The sequence below is a fragment of the Fringilla coelebs genome (genome assembly GCF_963513975.1).
Source record: "Fringilla coelebs genome assembly, chromosome: 6".
Taxonomy (NCBI): domain Eukaryota; kingdom Metazoa; phylum Chordata; class Aves; order Passeriformes; family Fringillidae; genus Fringilla; species Fringilla coelebs.
Window position 1 is genome coordinate 50,609,019 of NC_140034.1, and position 16,786 is coordinate 50,625,804.

Below are 16,786 nucleotides of genomic sequence, written 5' to 3' on the forward strand. Positions count from 1 at the left end.
TGGAAAAATAAAAAACCCAAACATTACAGGTTTAACCTGTTGGTCACTGTGTGATTTTTTTCCCTAAAAATCCCAGCCATAGCTAGCCACGAGACAATACCCACACTAACAGTATACATCAATATTAAGCCAGTTAGTGTAAATTTGTTTACAGTTTTAAAGTGAAATACAGAAGATATGATGATTTTCTGAGATAAAACACACACTGCTTTCAACACTAACTGGTTTGTATTAGTGGCTGGGTAACTACTGGAAATAACTGAATTTTAATCAACAAAGAAAAAAAGGATTTAGGAAAAAAATCCCTTGCTTTAGAGGTTAAGCCTCAGGTAACATTAATTTTGAAAACTATATTTTAATATGTAGTACACAAAAAAACTTCAGATTAATTGCTGGAATAGGTGATGATATCCAAAACGTTGGTGAAATTTAATTTTGGCAACTAGGGAAGTTCATTTTCATACAGATCACAAAAATGTGATTGTATATTTTTGAGAACCAAGCACAGCTACAGCTCTCTTTACAGAAACAGCACGGAAAGTTTAAATAAATTGAATTTTTTTCCTGAGCAGCGCTTCACAAATTCTCTTGAGCGCCGTGGCTGCAGTCATAAGCGCAGGGCTTGAGATGGAGCCAGTCTTTCCCTTTGTAACCGGCGAGTTCAGCTTGCAACACTATCAAAAATAAAAGAACTGTAAGCTAATTGCTGGCAAGTATGACGCAAGCGGTTTCCTTGGTTACAGCCCAAGTTGCTGAAGTGCCTGATCCAGCATTTCCTCATCTGTTTGCACTCACACCAGCAGTCTGACAATGTAGTCACTGCATCCTGTTTCACTCAGCAGCCAGAGAAACGCTCAGCTTAACCCTTCACTTACAGCTTCCCGCTTAGCCCAGCTCAAACCAACTTTTTACAGCCAGCTTTTGCACAGGCATTTTTGTTTCCTCACAACTTGGCAGCAGCTGTCTTTTCTGCTTTTAATTGGGAAGGAAAAGATGAGAAAGAAAATCAATTTAAATTACTTTTTTTAAAAAGCATATTTTAATTCGTAATTTCTATTTGCACTACTGAAAGTTTCAGCCGCAACTAAATTTAAAAATATTAGTCGCCTGCAGACTTTACATAAAACAATGAGTTATATGTATTTCTGATCTTAACTTTGCAGCTACAGAATTTTCCTGATTTTATATTATACTTAAAGTAAATTAAATATAAATATCAAGATTATCTATCAAATTGCTTCTCATTCAATTCAAATAGATGTAGACTCATTTCTAAGTAGCCGTAGGCTCATTCATAAGTAGCAAATATATTTTAAAATGTATCAAAAAACAGTATAGACACCAAGGAATAAAATAAAAATCACATTTTGATCTAAAAAATGTAGAGAGGACAGATCTCATCAGTGTGCAGGGAAACTGCAGATCCTAGAGAAAAAAAAAAGATAAAAAACAACAAATGCTGGCTTTCCTGGCAATATATTGAACACACAAAAAACCAGATTATTTTACAGTTTACTTCTTATATGTGAATTTGAATTTGGTCATTTCAGGACATGAATAAACATGAAACAAACTATTTTCAGCACAGAGCTTTTCTGTGCTGACATCAGTGCTTATCCGGTGTAAAACACGACTGTTTTTCTGTACTATGGGAATAACTGTGGGCCACAAAGAAAGCAGAAAGGTGAGATAAAAGTAATTATTTGTTGTTGCTGTTGTTAAAAATTCTGGGCAATTCTTCATGATGGAAAAATGCTCATGAAATTTACTGGTGAAAAAGGCTCCCCCCCTTCACAGAGTGATCTCCTGAGTGCACTTTCAAATGGGAAACCCCCTCAAGCATTCTGAAATGGATGACAGCCAGCCAGAACAACCTGTCACAGCAGCTTCCTGAGCACCAAAGAGAACTGGGTACCGAAAATGTGAAGGTGCAGGCAGGAGGCAGTGGCAGGGACTTTTCAGAATTCCTTTCCCCACAGCTTACTCACTCAGGGGCCAGTCTGCATCACGCCAGAACTGCTCTGCAAGAAAACATCCTGATTTTCCACTAACTGGCACTCTCATTCTTTCTAATACACTGTGTTTCTCCTTTTTCTTAGGAAGCCTTCCTGCTCAAATCTAGCATCATACTGTAACAATATTCCAAAGCATAAAATAACAAGTTTTATGCTAAAAAGCCCAAGGGTGCAGAGAAAAGAGCAGGCTGAAATAAAACTGAGAACAGTTATGCACTCAACAGGATCAATGCTCTGGCTTAGTCAGCAATCACCTATTTGCTAGCATCTCAGTGGTGTATTTCTCAAAATACAGATGGTTCCATCAGTAGGCTTTTCTACTCTGTTAATATAGATTTTTCTCTGCATCACTTCTTAGCTTCTTCCCATTCACCTGCATTCCTCTTGTGTTGTTCCTGTGTGCTACAGTACCCATATAGTTTGCAGGAAGGCAGAAGAAAAAACAGAAATAAATGTTTTCTTCACACATAGAAAATTTTCCTCAACTGAATGGAAAGGCAGCTCAGGAACAAAATAAAGGAAGTAGTCTGGTATGTGATTATGGAAATTCCAGAATGAGATCAAGCAGTTTCAGGGATGAGGAGCAGAAAACCAGGGATGGCACAAGGCATGTTGAGGAATCCTAATGTCCCTAAAGGGGAGGAAAGCAAACCAGCACAGGCTAGCAAGATACAGAAGATTCCCACCCTATCTTTATTCAGCAGTAGATTAGGAAGCCCTGAGGAAAGTGATGAGCCACATGATGGCTTTAGCTAATGGGATTCAAGGCTCAGACAAGTTCTCCAAAACTAAAACATAAAATGGTTGCCAAGGATATCTTTGATAAAATGAGTTTTTAGGTGAGTGGATTAGAACCAGGTGGAATAACACCCACATACAAGTTCTGTCAGAGGGCACTAAAAGATATTTATATACCAATATGAACAAAAGCCTCTGCAAGGGTGCAAGGGTTGGAAATCTATCCAATACTACTGACTTAGCACTTTTACAATCCCCAGAATTGTTGTCTGCCTTAAAACAATCCACTGACTATGGAATCCACCATCAGAGTGTAGTTTTCTCCAGCTTGGTCTCCTGCTACACTCTGGGACACAAGAAGAAAAATACAGCTCTGATCACCAAGCTAGGTGACACCCCAAATGATGCTCATGACAAGAGCTAGGCAGGGAACTAGCTGTCCTCTTTAAATCTGTTTTTTCCTTGGCTTACCCATCTTACTGAAATCTGCAGGGGTACCACTGCAGAACATCTCAGAGAGTGAATCAGATCTGATTTGAAGAACAAGACAGACCTGGAACACAGCTGGGAATCTAACAGATATGCTGAACCAAAGTATTACTCAGATATTAGAGATAAAGTTCAAAATTTCTTTTAAAAGAAAGAAAAGTTCTGTGAAATTCCACTAAAATGTGCAAACCTAAGGGAGGTAAATAAAGCTCAAGGTATCAGGACAAAAAGTATTCCTCTGCTCCTACTGATCCTGTTACAGCCCAAGCGGTAATCAGAATGAAACACCTCAACCAAACTCATTGTCAGTACTGTATAGATCAGGAAGAGCTTTCCTGTAGCTCTCAAACACTGCAGGAAAGTACAGTGGCAAATACAAATCCTCTGAGTCTTTAACTCCATTTTTAACGGTGAAATGAAGGGAGGAAGATGTTCAGTATTTATTTTTTGAGGCACAGCTCATTCCATACAATCATTATTCAGCCAGCTCCTCTTGCTACAACTGCAGCCCTTGAGCCAATACTACTCTTATTTCTCCCTCCTCACTTGCTTACAATAGGAGAGAGCAAGGCAAAACATAAACAAGATGTCTAAAGAGACATCTTGTTTAAAAAAAAAAATCACCCAAAACCACCAAACCCCAAACCAACCTAGAAATCCTTTGTCCCCACCATCCAGGAAATAAACAAACAGGGGATTGTTTTGAGTTTTGAAACTACTGAAGACATACAGATACTCTTTGGGCAGCAAAGAATAAGCTCCCAGCCACCAAAGCCCACATGTTAAGAGCTCAGATGTGAGAAATAAATTTGCAGGTGCACTTACAGAGAAGGAAGCAGATCAGTGAGTGCCTTGCATCTAACCTGCAGAACTAAAAAAGCAAAATGTACAAAGAACTTCACAATAAAATACAGTATCAAGGTAAAAGAGAAGGTAAGCATGACTGTAAAAAATAAATGTATGCAGCATCTTGAATGTAGCTGAATTGTGTATAACTTTTCCACAATGGACAGTTAGAAGGAACAGATTCTAGAAACATTTTAATGCTGTAACTACAAATAAATATTTAAATCCTCTGTGTTAAAAGTTATAGCGTACAAAATGTTCTATAATTTTTTTAAACAATAATTTGATTGCTAGGTTTCTAAGTAGCAAAGTATTTTGTGTCAGAACATTTTCATATCTCTGCTGAAACAGACACTTGTAATTTTGGACCAAATTATGGTACTGATCTTACAACAAAGAATGAACACACTGGTAGGAAGAGGTGTTCAAATTATTGAAAATGACGAAAAGGTAAAAACAAGCACAAAGAACGAAAAATGATATCTCCAAAAAAGACAAGCAAATAAGCAGTTTACTTCTGAATGTTAATCTCCTGGAAAATTATTTCCTTGTACTTTCAAGGCCCAAATAATTAAGAATAAAAATGTGGCTTCTGAAGGCACACCAAACCTATCCATCACCAGACAGGTGAAAGAAACATAGCTCTAGGAGTGTATTCAAGACTGTTAACACTTGTTAAAGTTATAAATTACATTAAGCTCTGTGAATTTTTAAACGACTAAGGACTATAATCTCAATCCTTAAACACTGCAAAACACATGTTCTTTTCCACTTGAAAGCTTAAGTGCTCTGGTGACTCTAGGGAGCTTCCTACTAGAACAAGTGTTAAGGCAAGCATGGAAGACTTACATATCTTTAGAAGGGAGATTTTAACAGCAACTACTCTCATAAAAGACAAATTACATAGGACTAAATGTACCTTTAGAGGTCCATTATTGAAGCTGTACTGACTTTTGCAGATACCTGAAATGGCCTATCTTTGTTAGACGAAACACAGTTTAAATATTTTCTAATGTTGTGAGACACCTTCCCAAAAAAAAAAATCAATTTCATGTTTACAGGTGTAATATCAGTTTCTAACTTAATTTGTCCTGAAATGTTATGCTCAATAATGAGTTATGTAAATTTTACACATAAGCACCGAGTTTCTCAGTTTTAATAAGACTGTTTGAAGCTTAAGGTCTCTTATCTAGTTTTGATTTTTGCTCTTCATAAAAAATTCTTATCCATCACACATAGGATAAAGTACTGGTTTTTTTCATCAGACCATTCTGCAGATGTCTCTGACAGTCATTGCCTCAGAGGATTTGAAAACACAGACCACACTTAAAGCAATAGCCAGCATCACATCTGCCTCTGCTCATCTACTCCCATTTTCTTATTTTCATCTTGACATCATAGAAGATCACTTGCAAGCTTATTATTTTCAAACTTCTTCAAAATTCTCTGGCATATAATGAACAGGCTGCCAGTTATGAAAAATAAATGAAGTAACAGCAATGACAAAAAAAAGGACTGGCCATTAACACAAAAGCTGTTCCAAACTCTTCCTTCTCAATCCAACTTGTTCAAGCAGACTCCAAATAGAAGGAAAAATTAGACTTTCTGTATTATGTGGGCATGGAAATATTCTGCTGTGCTGAATAAAAAATAGCAATAAATGCTGATAAAAATTCTAATTAATGCTTTCTACAACTGCCTAAAAATAAGCTAAGAGATGCTTATAATCAAAATACTTTCAACTGTGCTTTGCCATAACAGCAAAATGCTGTCATTTACATCACGGCAATAACTCATTTTGACTTCAGAGACATATCACAGTTCTTTAATCATTAGAAAGATCCTAAGTAGCATTTCACAGATTTTTTACTATTTAAAAAAAAAAAAAAAAAACCAAAAAAACTAGAAGATGACTAAACATCCGTGTGAATAATCTATGGAAATTCTCTTACTGCAAGAGGTTTTGTTTGAAATCTGCTTTGTGAGCATTTTCCAGTGATCCCCAAAAGGATACTCTGCTGCCCCAAAAATGCAGTTAGCTGAAACAAGGACAGAAGGAGGATACATGCAGGGTGGACAAGACAATCCTGTTTGTGTTTTTCAGTTAAGATATGAAATATACTGCTCTGTTCTATACTAACATGTTAGGAATAATCATGCCATCATTAATGATTTCTTTATATCTGCGCCTCAGAGCCCTTTTGTACAGACAATCCCAGTGGAAACAGCAAAACCTAGACCAATATTCATCTTTCCCTGAGCAAAATAAAGTCTGCTTCTTGCAGATCCGACTGGCCAAGAGGAAAGCTGTGCTAGCGTGCCTTTGCTCCTTCCAGCCTCAGCCAATTCCTTCAGGGCACTCGCTGCCAGAGCAGATGGTGTTTCACAGGCACAGCAGGATCTAAACTTTTTCAGCCTGCTAATCACACCTTCAGGTTTCAACACAAACTTCCCTCCCTTTCTACTCACACATCTGCTTGTATCTGCAGAAATGCAGTTTAAATAAACTGAAATTTAATTTCATACTATGTAATGAGGGAAGGAGAATTTGTAGGAAACTATGGAATTGCAAGAGCAGCTATGCAAGAGCCTGTGAGTGAATTTGCACATTACACTGTCTAGGTGGCAAATGAAATGAAGGCCACTGTGAACAGTAATCAACATAATAAACTTAAGAGTTCTCTCAAAACATATTCTTTTTTTTTTTTTTAAGTCAGCATCATTAAACCACACATGACACTGGGTTTTATTAACTACTAACGAATATGAATACTATCCTATGAATACAGAGATCTATCCCTGCCTCGGAGAAAGCTCACAAAAAGTCAGCTCACTTTGAGAGGCACAAGCCCAGCTGAGAGGCTATCCCTGCCTGTAAAGCACACAGTGTAAGGTTCCTTGGCCACCCCACAGCCCTCACACAGGAGATAATGAGGTATCTGAGAGCCACTGTTGAGCAGTCATCACATATTGCACATATTGAAAAACAGGAGGTGTATCAACGACTCCTGTGAAAGGATGGAAACTCTTCTGGACAGCCAGAAGGCACTAGAAAAAAACTCCTTTAAAAACCCAGTACTTCTTAAATTAGTAACTTTAGAGTACTCAGAAATTTAGAATTCTTTTAAATGAATCTACTAGGCAGAAAGAAAAAAATTATATTCTTGAAGTGGCAAACAGGTATCACACAATAATACTTAATAATACTTAACAGAAAAAAAATAAATATGTTGTGATTGAACATGCAATATCAACTGACTCTATGAAAAATAAAAAGACCCTAAATGGAAACACAAGCCTTTAGTTTTAAGTCACGGTAGAAAAAAAGTCATGGAGACATTAAGCCTAGTAAAAGAATGTCTTTTTTACCCTTTAATTTAGCTCCTATCTTGTTAAAGGACATTAATTAATCAAAAACAAATGAAGCATGACCAGTAATGAAGGTTAAAGAGACACGCTAATACCATAGTGCCGATGCAGGGAGTCATAATAGAGCTGTTATTTCAATAAAAATGATGAAATTTCCCTCTGGTAACTTTAGCTTTTACCCACTTTTAGAAAAGTTCATTCTATATTATGAACTTTGCTGACAGAAGCATCCTGACAGTAGATATTAACAGGCAGGTGTGACAGAGGCTTGCTGTATCACCACTCCTCAGAGGTACAGTTCTCTGGGATGGGGGAGCAGCACTGGCTGCTTTGGGCATAATGAGTGAACTCACCCCAAATTCAACCCCATTCCTATTTCTGTGACCATCATCAGCATGGATACAGCTAAACCAACATACCTGTAATGATAATTCACACCAAAAAGCCTGGGATTTTCCTCATAAAAGAGGGAAGACCTTCCTAAACCAAATCCAAAGAATTCAAATATAGCTTCATAAGGTACCCTTTCTACAGTATCTTGAATCACTTAAAATAGTAAATTATAGAGGGAAAATATAATTTTCATATTCCATAAAACAAACTTTAATTTATCAAATGAACAACAAATGGAACATTTGCTGCTTACATGCCTTAGTGCATACAGCACTAATAACTTAGGGATTTGGGTTTGCATAAAGGGACATTAAGGTAGGCAACTGCATACTAGGTAACAAAACTTGTCAACATTACCATTTGATCAGACATTGAATTGGAAATATGCCAGGCTTTTTCACACACCCCTGTACAAACTGGTGAACACTGGGGGTCACAAATGTTCTGCATAACATCACTGTTTTTCATAAATATTGAACTATCAAACAAATAGGGGGATATAAAAAAACTGCTTGGGTATCTGTGCCCTGGTCTGGCCCTCTCCCAATAAATTTGCACTTGTTTCAAAGGAATGTGCTAAATACAAAAGCTCTGTGTGAAAAAGAGAGGATGGCCCAACACATCAAAACTTACTCCTCACCAGCTGCCTGTATTGATATCAATGATGTCCTTCTCCAGCTGAATGATCCATTTTCAAATACAAAACTGCTCTGGAAGCTGACATTTTGTTTCAGCAGTCATGCCTTGTTATGGCCCTTCCAGTTCCTAGAACAGTTTGTTTTGCCACACTCATCAATAAGGCCATTCACTTCTCTGGTCTTCCTTAAGCACAGAGTTCCCTGACCTATTTCTTTCACAAATATCGGCAACACTTCCCTTCCCCAAATATCATCATCTGCCAGTTTACTTGTTACCCTATGAACTCTCATTTATTAACATCCATGGCTCCTGTCTGTTTTGAAGGCTCTAGCACAATTTTACTGTCACTGGATTCTTAAAGTTATTGATCCTTTTTATGCTTCAGTAACAATCACTCAGACATTGCACAGTTTGCCCTGACCAAACCAAGCTCTAGCTGTAACCTTAAATTTTCATTTCTGCTATTGAGTTGCAGGAAAGTCCCTTTTTTTTTTTTACCATTAAAATTTATTCTGTAGTGTCATTGCATCTTGTAAAGCATTGTTTGCAGCCACTGGAAAGGACATGCTGAAATTCAACATTTCCTTTCGCTCTCTTTTATTCTCATCTTCAACTATTCTTTCAGCTTGCTCTCCACATAGTTTTATCCTGAAAAATCAGTGAGATTGCAGCAAAACATTCTATGTCTGTAGCCTTCTGTGGTCTGTCCTCTCTTTTCTCATTTGGCAGACACAAATTTCTCATCTGTTTTCCTCCAGAACTTTTTACATCAACAATAGAACAGTACATCCCCCCAGTTTCCCTGCCTGTAATCCCCAATCTTTGCACAAAAGTACAAGATTTACCCTTTCCCATCTTCAGCAACTGGTATCATCTAGTAGTTGCATTTGGCTTTGTTCAGTGATTTCTTTTGAGGGTGGTAAGGCTGCATGAAGTCTTCATTTTAAAGTATCAGAAAAGGAAAACAGGAATAACAAAGCTTTTTTTAGAAATATAAGTTTCCAACCAAATATGACATAGGGCCCAGGCTGTGACAGACTCCCCACCCCACCTGCATCATTCTGGTGTTCACTCGTCACATGAGACTGTCATGGGGATTCTGAGAGCTCAGCTCACACCGCAGACTTGCCCTGCCTATTCCATAGGGTTTCTTCACTTCCCACTCATGTTCTTTTCATAAAATTTGCTGGGATTTGATCCTGTAAGGCCAATATATTACAATCAGTTCCATTGCACAGGTTCAATTATTAGAATAGTACTATCAGGCATATACACACACAGACACACATTGTGTCAAAATATGAGGTTTTCTCAGGAAAATATACCAAACTTCTCGCCATTCTCTTCCCTTTCATATTTAACCTCCCAGAATACACTGTTCACAAACCCCAGCATGGAAGCTGCCCCTCTTTTTCATTCTAAAGACTCTTCTGAGCACCTTTTGTTTCTCATCTCTACAAGTTTCTTTCCTACATTTAAAACATCTTCGTGGTCCAAGCTGAATATTAGTACTTTATGCAATTTATTCTGCTATTTGTCTTCAACACAGTCAATCATACAGTTGTTGGAGCCGTCTTTCCTACTGGTGCTCTGTAACATGCTTCCCTCACCTTCCAACAAATTTCTGCAGCATTTCCACAGCAGTGGTCTTTGATCTCCTTCCTTTCTCCACTTATATTTTCTTTCCAGGAAAACACACCTGAAGCAACAGTCAAACTCCTTTGCTACACAGACAGCCCAGACACGCTCTTGCCTGCTTTTACTTATGCAGAATATAAACTGCCACCAAGTCTTGGATATCTAAAAGCCAGCTTAAGCTAAACTTAGCTAACAGAGCTCTTAAGTGCACTCAGTCTTCCTAAAACCCTTCTTTGTCATTCTCAGTGGTCCCAGGTGAAATTGTGACATCTTAAACTATGACTCTCTAGGGGCAAACCACGATTCAATCAGCCTTTCTTTGTGGTATAATACTATGAGAGAGAGAGAAAGAGAGAGAGAGAGAGAAAGAGAGAGAGAGAGAGAGAAAGAGAGAGAGAGAGAGAGAGAGAGAGAAAGAGAGAAAGAGAAAGAGATGGAACTTAGACCAACTTTTACTTCTTATTTCACATTTCACCTAGCTCGATATATTTTGCCAACATCAGAGAGAACCAGACAGAAACATCAGAATCCTACCCATCCAAAATATGGTTGTAGAAACAGTTTTCCAAGTCTGTTTCTTTCACCATGCAAGCCGTCTCTTTGCACATTCCTCACACTCAGCTGCATCCCATTGGAATTGATTCCATCCACAGCTCAACACACACTGCTACCTTGCATTTTTCCCTTTAAGATAAACCCCAGAAAGAGGAAGATTTGGTGAACAACAGAAACACATCTTGCCATGCAGGTACAGCTGTGGTAACAGTCATTGGAATCATGAGGGAGAAACTTCGAACAGCAAAGAGCTGGTTTATCAAACACACAGCAAGGAGAATCGTATTTTGTTACTGGCTGCACTCAACAGGTAAAGGTTCACCTGCTTCTGGGTTGCAAACAGCATCTGAATGTAACAGATACTAGAAATCTGTTTCAGTATCAGATTATAAAATACACATTAACAGACAGCTTCTGCACTAGGAAGTTTATGTCCTGAAAACTTAAAGACAAAGTGTAATTTGTTTCACAAATAGGTAACAGACGCAGATGTAAATTTCATGAGCAAATAAGGAACTGCATTAATTTCAAGCTACACAAATATTTCAGATTCCTGAAATCAAGTCCTGATGTTCCTAAGGTAATACATCAAAGGTATGAGATAGCTTGGAACAGAAACTTGGGAGAGGTGGTGGTCAATCCAACCCTAACCACAAGACAATTCTTCCTGTAATTAACCGAGTGCAACATGAAAGCAGTCTTTGTCCATGAAATATCCCAGCTTTCCTACGTGTTTGAACCCAGTCAGATAACCAGAAAAAGTGTGTGTCAGCTCTGTTTGCAGACTCTTTTGGACACGTATCATGTGTATTTAAATAGGAAGGCCTATTCTTTACTCAAGGAAAAATATGAGTATTCTTTCTGGATTCTGAGAAGCTCCAATGTAAGATTCCTACACATATATGTTTGCTCTCATACACACATCCACTATCAAGTTAAAGAAAAAACAAATCTTACTACCATATTTTTCAGGACATAGTGTTTACAAGATCTGCAATATTGACAAGCACCTTTTAGATTCCCTGATTTGGCTTTCAGACAGAAAAAAAATATAGAATTAAGTGCTAAATGTGCAACAGTCAATAAAGATAAACCCTTTGATATCTGTAGCAATAGGTAGAGCTAACAGATTGCTATCTAATTAATACATGCAGTCAAAATATGACCTACACAAAGTTTGAAATACCAATCAATACTGCAGTCTTACTGCAATTCTCCTCTGGGTCCGAGATGAATATTGAAGTAAGAATACTAACAGCCTGTTTACTGCGAAAATCATATCTGTTCCTATTGGCAGAAGTGTTAATGTAGTAGAATTCAGAAAAGGAATTGCCTTTGCAAAATTTTTAGCTGTAATTTGAGTCATATTGTTTCCCACAACATATATATTTTGATATTGGCATTTAAGTATACTTACATAAAAACATAAAGACATGATCTGTTCAAGTTTCTTCCCTCCCACCTCAAACTATGTTGCTAGACATATGTACTGCAGAAGAGACACACACAGCATGAATTTAGATGCTCATAAAAATTGTAAGAATAATCTAATTTTATCAACTTCCCAGCCTTATAGTTACTGCATCTGTTGAAGTTCAGAAAGCAACACCTAAGTATTTGTCAGGAGGATTACTCAAATTTGCAAGCTTTTACAGGATCATGCTTACAGGGCCTCTTTCCACTTGTACCCCAGAAAAAAATGATCGTTCCATCCAATTTCTGTGTGCATGTGCTGCTGGTTTTACATTCCCCTGTGTGTTAGTATTCCATCCTGTTCCCACCCCACCATGCACACAGACCCCTTGGAACTGTTGACTTAAAAAAAAAAAAAAAAGAAAGAAAAAAACCCAATCAAATAAATATCATTATCTTCCTGTATCCTTAAGTAGACAAAGAGCATGTATAACTTCAAATCAACATGTTACTGAAAATTTAAGGTAAATACTAACATTCTCTACTTTTATCAAATAATAACTAAAGTCTACACAAAATGACATTTTTTTATTATTATTATTTTTTACAATAAGAACAATCAGCCACTGGACTAAGCTCCCCAGAGAAGTAATGGATTCCCCAACATTATACAAGTTTAAGATTTAGCAGGACAGGGTGCTGGGCCAACTTGTCTAGACAGTGATCTTGCCAAGAAAGGTATGACCAGATGATCCTTGGAGTACTCTACTGACCTGCTACTCTATACTTGACATAAACTTCTTCTACATATAAGAGGTTTGTGACAATTACACAAAATACATCTAATAGAATCACAATAATAACTTATCTCTCATTCATTAAAGTATTTCTGTCATGGTGGACCAGCAGCATCTTCCTAACAATGTCCATTCAACTCCTTGAAATATTAATATTGGAAAAAAAAACACTGTACTGCTTTATAAAGACTTGCAAAATGTGTAATCAGCCCTTGAAGAAAACCCACGCAATAGATGGTCTCTGAAAAACATGAAGTATACACATTCCTTCAGTTTCAAGGAAGCAATATAAAAACCTTGTACTGTTTATTCAAATAAAGTCACACATTATGGGTTTACTTCTCCCTACCCCTGAGCAAACAATTGATGTTTTATCAGCTCTGCAATGTCTGATCTCTCTCCAAGTCAGAGAGGAGATCAGAGAATTTAACCTGTGTTATCCTTGTAAAATTGCATATAAAATACAGCAGAGAACACGTATCTGTTGATCTCACTTAAACTGTGCTTAACAAAGCACAAATATTTATTGTGAAGCATAATAGATTATTAGGAAAATTAAGAACTTCATATCTCTTTGTTGTTCACATCTAGTGATAACAAAGATATCAAATTCTGGAAGTCTACCAAAAAGCTACATTTTATTATGAACACGTATGATTTAAGCATTGCCAATAAATCCTATGTATTTAGTTATAGCTGACATTTATGATGTTACTTGAAGAATAATGAATGTCCTAACTTGAAATATGCACACTCCTTTAAGAAGTGAGCCGAACGTCAAAGGAAGCTTTTAGTAACTTGCATATGAACAAATATCTTCTATCATCTAGAAAGGTTAATGAAATCACATTTTCTGAGATTTCTGCACTACAGACAAATGTGACAGCAAAAGAGAGCATTTACTATCCAGAAGGGAACAAAGAAAGTAAATTATTATATGATAGTCCCTACATATCTTAACTGCTAATAAAATATTTTAATGTTTCTTTCATTGTATGCATTAGATAATCTGCAACGTACTGAATGAGTTATTTCTGAAGACTGTCACAGCATACTTGCATTTTAACCTTTTATGCAGAAACAATTACTGTATTAATCACTGTAAACAATTACTGTATTAATTCTGTTGGGCAAACTCGGGGGGGAAATGCTCCAAAACTACTCCACCGTTTCAGATTCACTTCGTATTTCATCAGACATAATTCACAGTCAATCACAAGACCTGCATTATAGAACAAATGTCAAGGAAAAACTAGAAAATTTCATTTGGCACCGATGAGTTTCAGCCACGACAGTAACAGACGGGGGATTCTGCAGCAACAATCACTCCGCAGAAACTGTTCACTTGCGCGTTTATTAAATGCACTCCCCTCATTCTCCCTCCTACAACGGGCTGATAAACCACTTGCAGCAGCCTCGGGCCAGTTCCAACCCAACTCGATGTTCCTGCAGTTGACGTGCAAGTGCCCAAATAAAAACAAACTCCCCCACACGCATGGGGGTTTACGCTACAAAAAACAAGACTCATTGAAAAGTTTTCCGGGAGGTAGAAACCAACAGACTTCCATTCAAGAAAACTGAGCGTTTCGGGCATCCCTCCAGCCCCTACTGAACAGCTCTCTCTTCAGTAAAAAGAAATTTCTTAAAACCCATCAACCCAAAACTAACGTTAACTTAGGTGGAGCGAGGAGCAAGGGGTGAGAGAGAGGGAGAGAGAGGAACAAACGACAGTAATCTGCAGGGCAGAAGGACAGCTGCCACTCAAACAACGCCAACACTCGATAAATAATATCCCTCAAAACCTGATATTTCTTTAGCACTTGGTAATGGTTTTGTCGATAGAAAGCGGGAAGAACCAGAAGTGCCAGGCAGCTTAGAAAGCTGTGGTTTCTTTCTCTCGGAAACGCTGCCAGACGGTGGGGGGCTTCGGAAAAAAAAAAAAAAACCAACAAAATAACACGGTAACTGAAAGCTGAAGCTGGCTTGAGGTTTTGCTCTAATCAATAAGAACGGCTTATTGATTAGAACGGCTTAATAATTGAGATTGCATAAGAAAGCGAGCGAACCTTCTATCCTACAGCAAATACATTATTATGATTTAGCACCCACGCAGAAATAAAGGGTTATATCGATTCCGCAGAAGCGAGCTGACAAACCCGCTAAGGGACTAACATTCTCCTCCATTCCTCTAGCAGGAGTTTGTTAGTGAGCAGACATCCAGCACAGACACACTCAGCAGTCAGAAAAAGCTATGGAGTGGCGCTCATTCCTCCGAAAGTTTCTCCTTCAAGTTTCGGAGAAACCTACCTGCTCTCTGGAAATGCAAGGCAACGAGGGTCTCCTAAACATTTTGCAGCTGCCGTAGTAGCTGACCGAAGTTTCCCCTAGGGACACGCAGCTAGATCTCCTCCTGGGTCTTATCACAGGCACTTTTTCCTCCACGCTGGGGAGCCGTGGGTGGCGGTGATGCTGGTGGTGCGCTCCTCGGCTCTGCGCCGAGAAGATGCCGTGCTCCCCGCCACAGAGTGCCAGGAGGCAGCCTGCCACCCCGACCGTGCCGGCCAGCAGCGGGCCGAGCGCTGGGGGCAGCGCCTGGAGGCTGCCGAGCGACACCAGCCACACCAGGCTGCAGAACACCAAGACGAGGAGGCTCCGGCGCAACTTTAAGGAGCTCTGCGGCAGGGTCAGCGCCGCCACCGAGACCAGCACCGTCAGGAGCCTTCCTAGGAACATCTGCGGCTCCTCTTCGTGCCCCTCCTCGGGCAGCAGCCACTGCAGCGCCACGAAGTCCCCCGAGTAGCAGCACAGGGGCAGCGCCAGCAGCCACCAGCGGGTCGTGCCGCCGCCGTGCTCCCCGCGCCGGCCGCCGACCAGGTAGCAGGTGAGGAAGAAGAAGGCACAGGCGATGCTGAAGAGGGGGCTGAGGAAGCGGGTCAGGCACAGCAAGGCGTGCAGCGGCCGCGGGCTCCGCCAGCTGCTCCCGTCCTGCTGCTCCCGGGCGCTGCCCCGGCCGGGAAAGGCCAGGAGCGAGAGGGCAGCGGCGGCCAGGACGCCCAGGGCGAGCCGAGCCCGGGAGGAGGAGGCGGTAGGAAAGAGCAGCAAGGAGAGGAAGCTCTTCGGGGGGTCCTGCCGCAGCGGGGTCGCGCAGCTCTTCACGTATCCGTTCCGCAGGCTCTCCGCGCTGCCGGGCAGCGCCGCGGGGGCGGCCGCCCCGCCGCCGTCCGGCTGCGGGCAGTGCTGCGGGGCTCTGCCGGCCCCGGGAGGGGGGGCGGCCGCCGCCGCAGCTTCTCGCTCTTCCCTCATGGTGGTCGGGGACGCGGCAGGGGGAGGACGGCGGAGAGGCGCGGGTCGCGCTAGCTGCGTCCCGGCCGCGCCTCCCGCATCCCCTCAAGAGAAGGGAGCCGGGCTGAGCCGCCGCTCGTCCCCCGCGGGCAGCGGCGTCAGCGGCATGGTGGGTGAGGACGGGAAAAAGAGAGAAAAGGTAAAAGTCTGGCTCGCCCGCTCGCGTTCCTCAAACGGCTCCGGCGGCGGGCACTCGCTACCGCCTCCCAGCGCCCAGCGGCGGCAGCGGCCGCGGCGGAGCCAGCGGGGGTGGGAGTGAGGCGGGGAACAGCCCCTCTCGCCCGCCCCCCTGCCTCCCCTCCCGGCCTCCCGCCTCCCCGCCCACCTTCCCTCCTCCCTCGGGCCCCGGGAGCCGCACTTCCCGCGATCTTTTTTAAAATATAAATCTGTATGTCTGTACCCAGCCGCCCCCCGTGCGGGGCTCGGGCCGGCTCCCGCCCGGCACCGCAGCCACAGCGAGGGACGATGAGGAAGCGATGGAGGGGCAGGAGCGCTGAACTGGCGCGACTTTGTGCTTTATCTTGTCATGTAGCTTCGAGGTGCCGCGGAAAA

At 40.8% G+C, this 16,786-nt stretch overlaps 1 protein-coding gene across 1 annotated transcript in view; it reads right to left on the reverse strand.

Moving 5' to 3' along the window:
- Positions 1 to 16,410, reverse strand: part of PDE3B (phosphodiesterase 3B) — an 82,495-nt gene extending 66,085 nt beyond the window's left edge. The window contains exon 1 of the mRNA XM_084208164.1: positions 15,200 to 16,410. Coding sequence (XP_084064290.1) covers positions 15,200 to 16,195 — 996 coding nt within the window. The 5' untranslated portion in view covers positions 16,196 to 16,410. The remainder of the gene's footprint in view (positions 1 to 15,199) is intronic.
- Between the last annotated feature and the right edge of the window lie 376 nt (positions 16,411 to 16,786).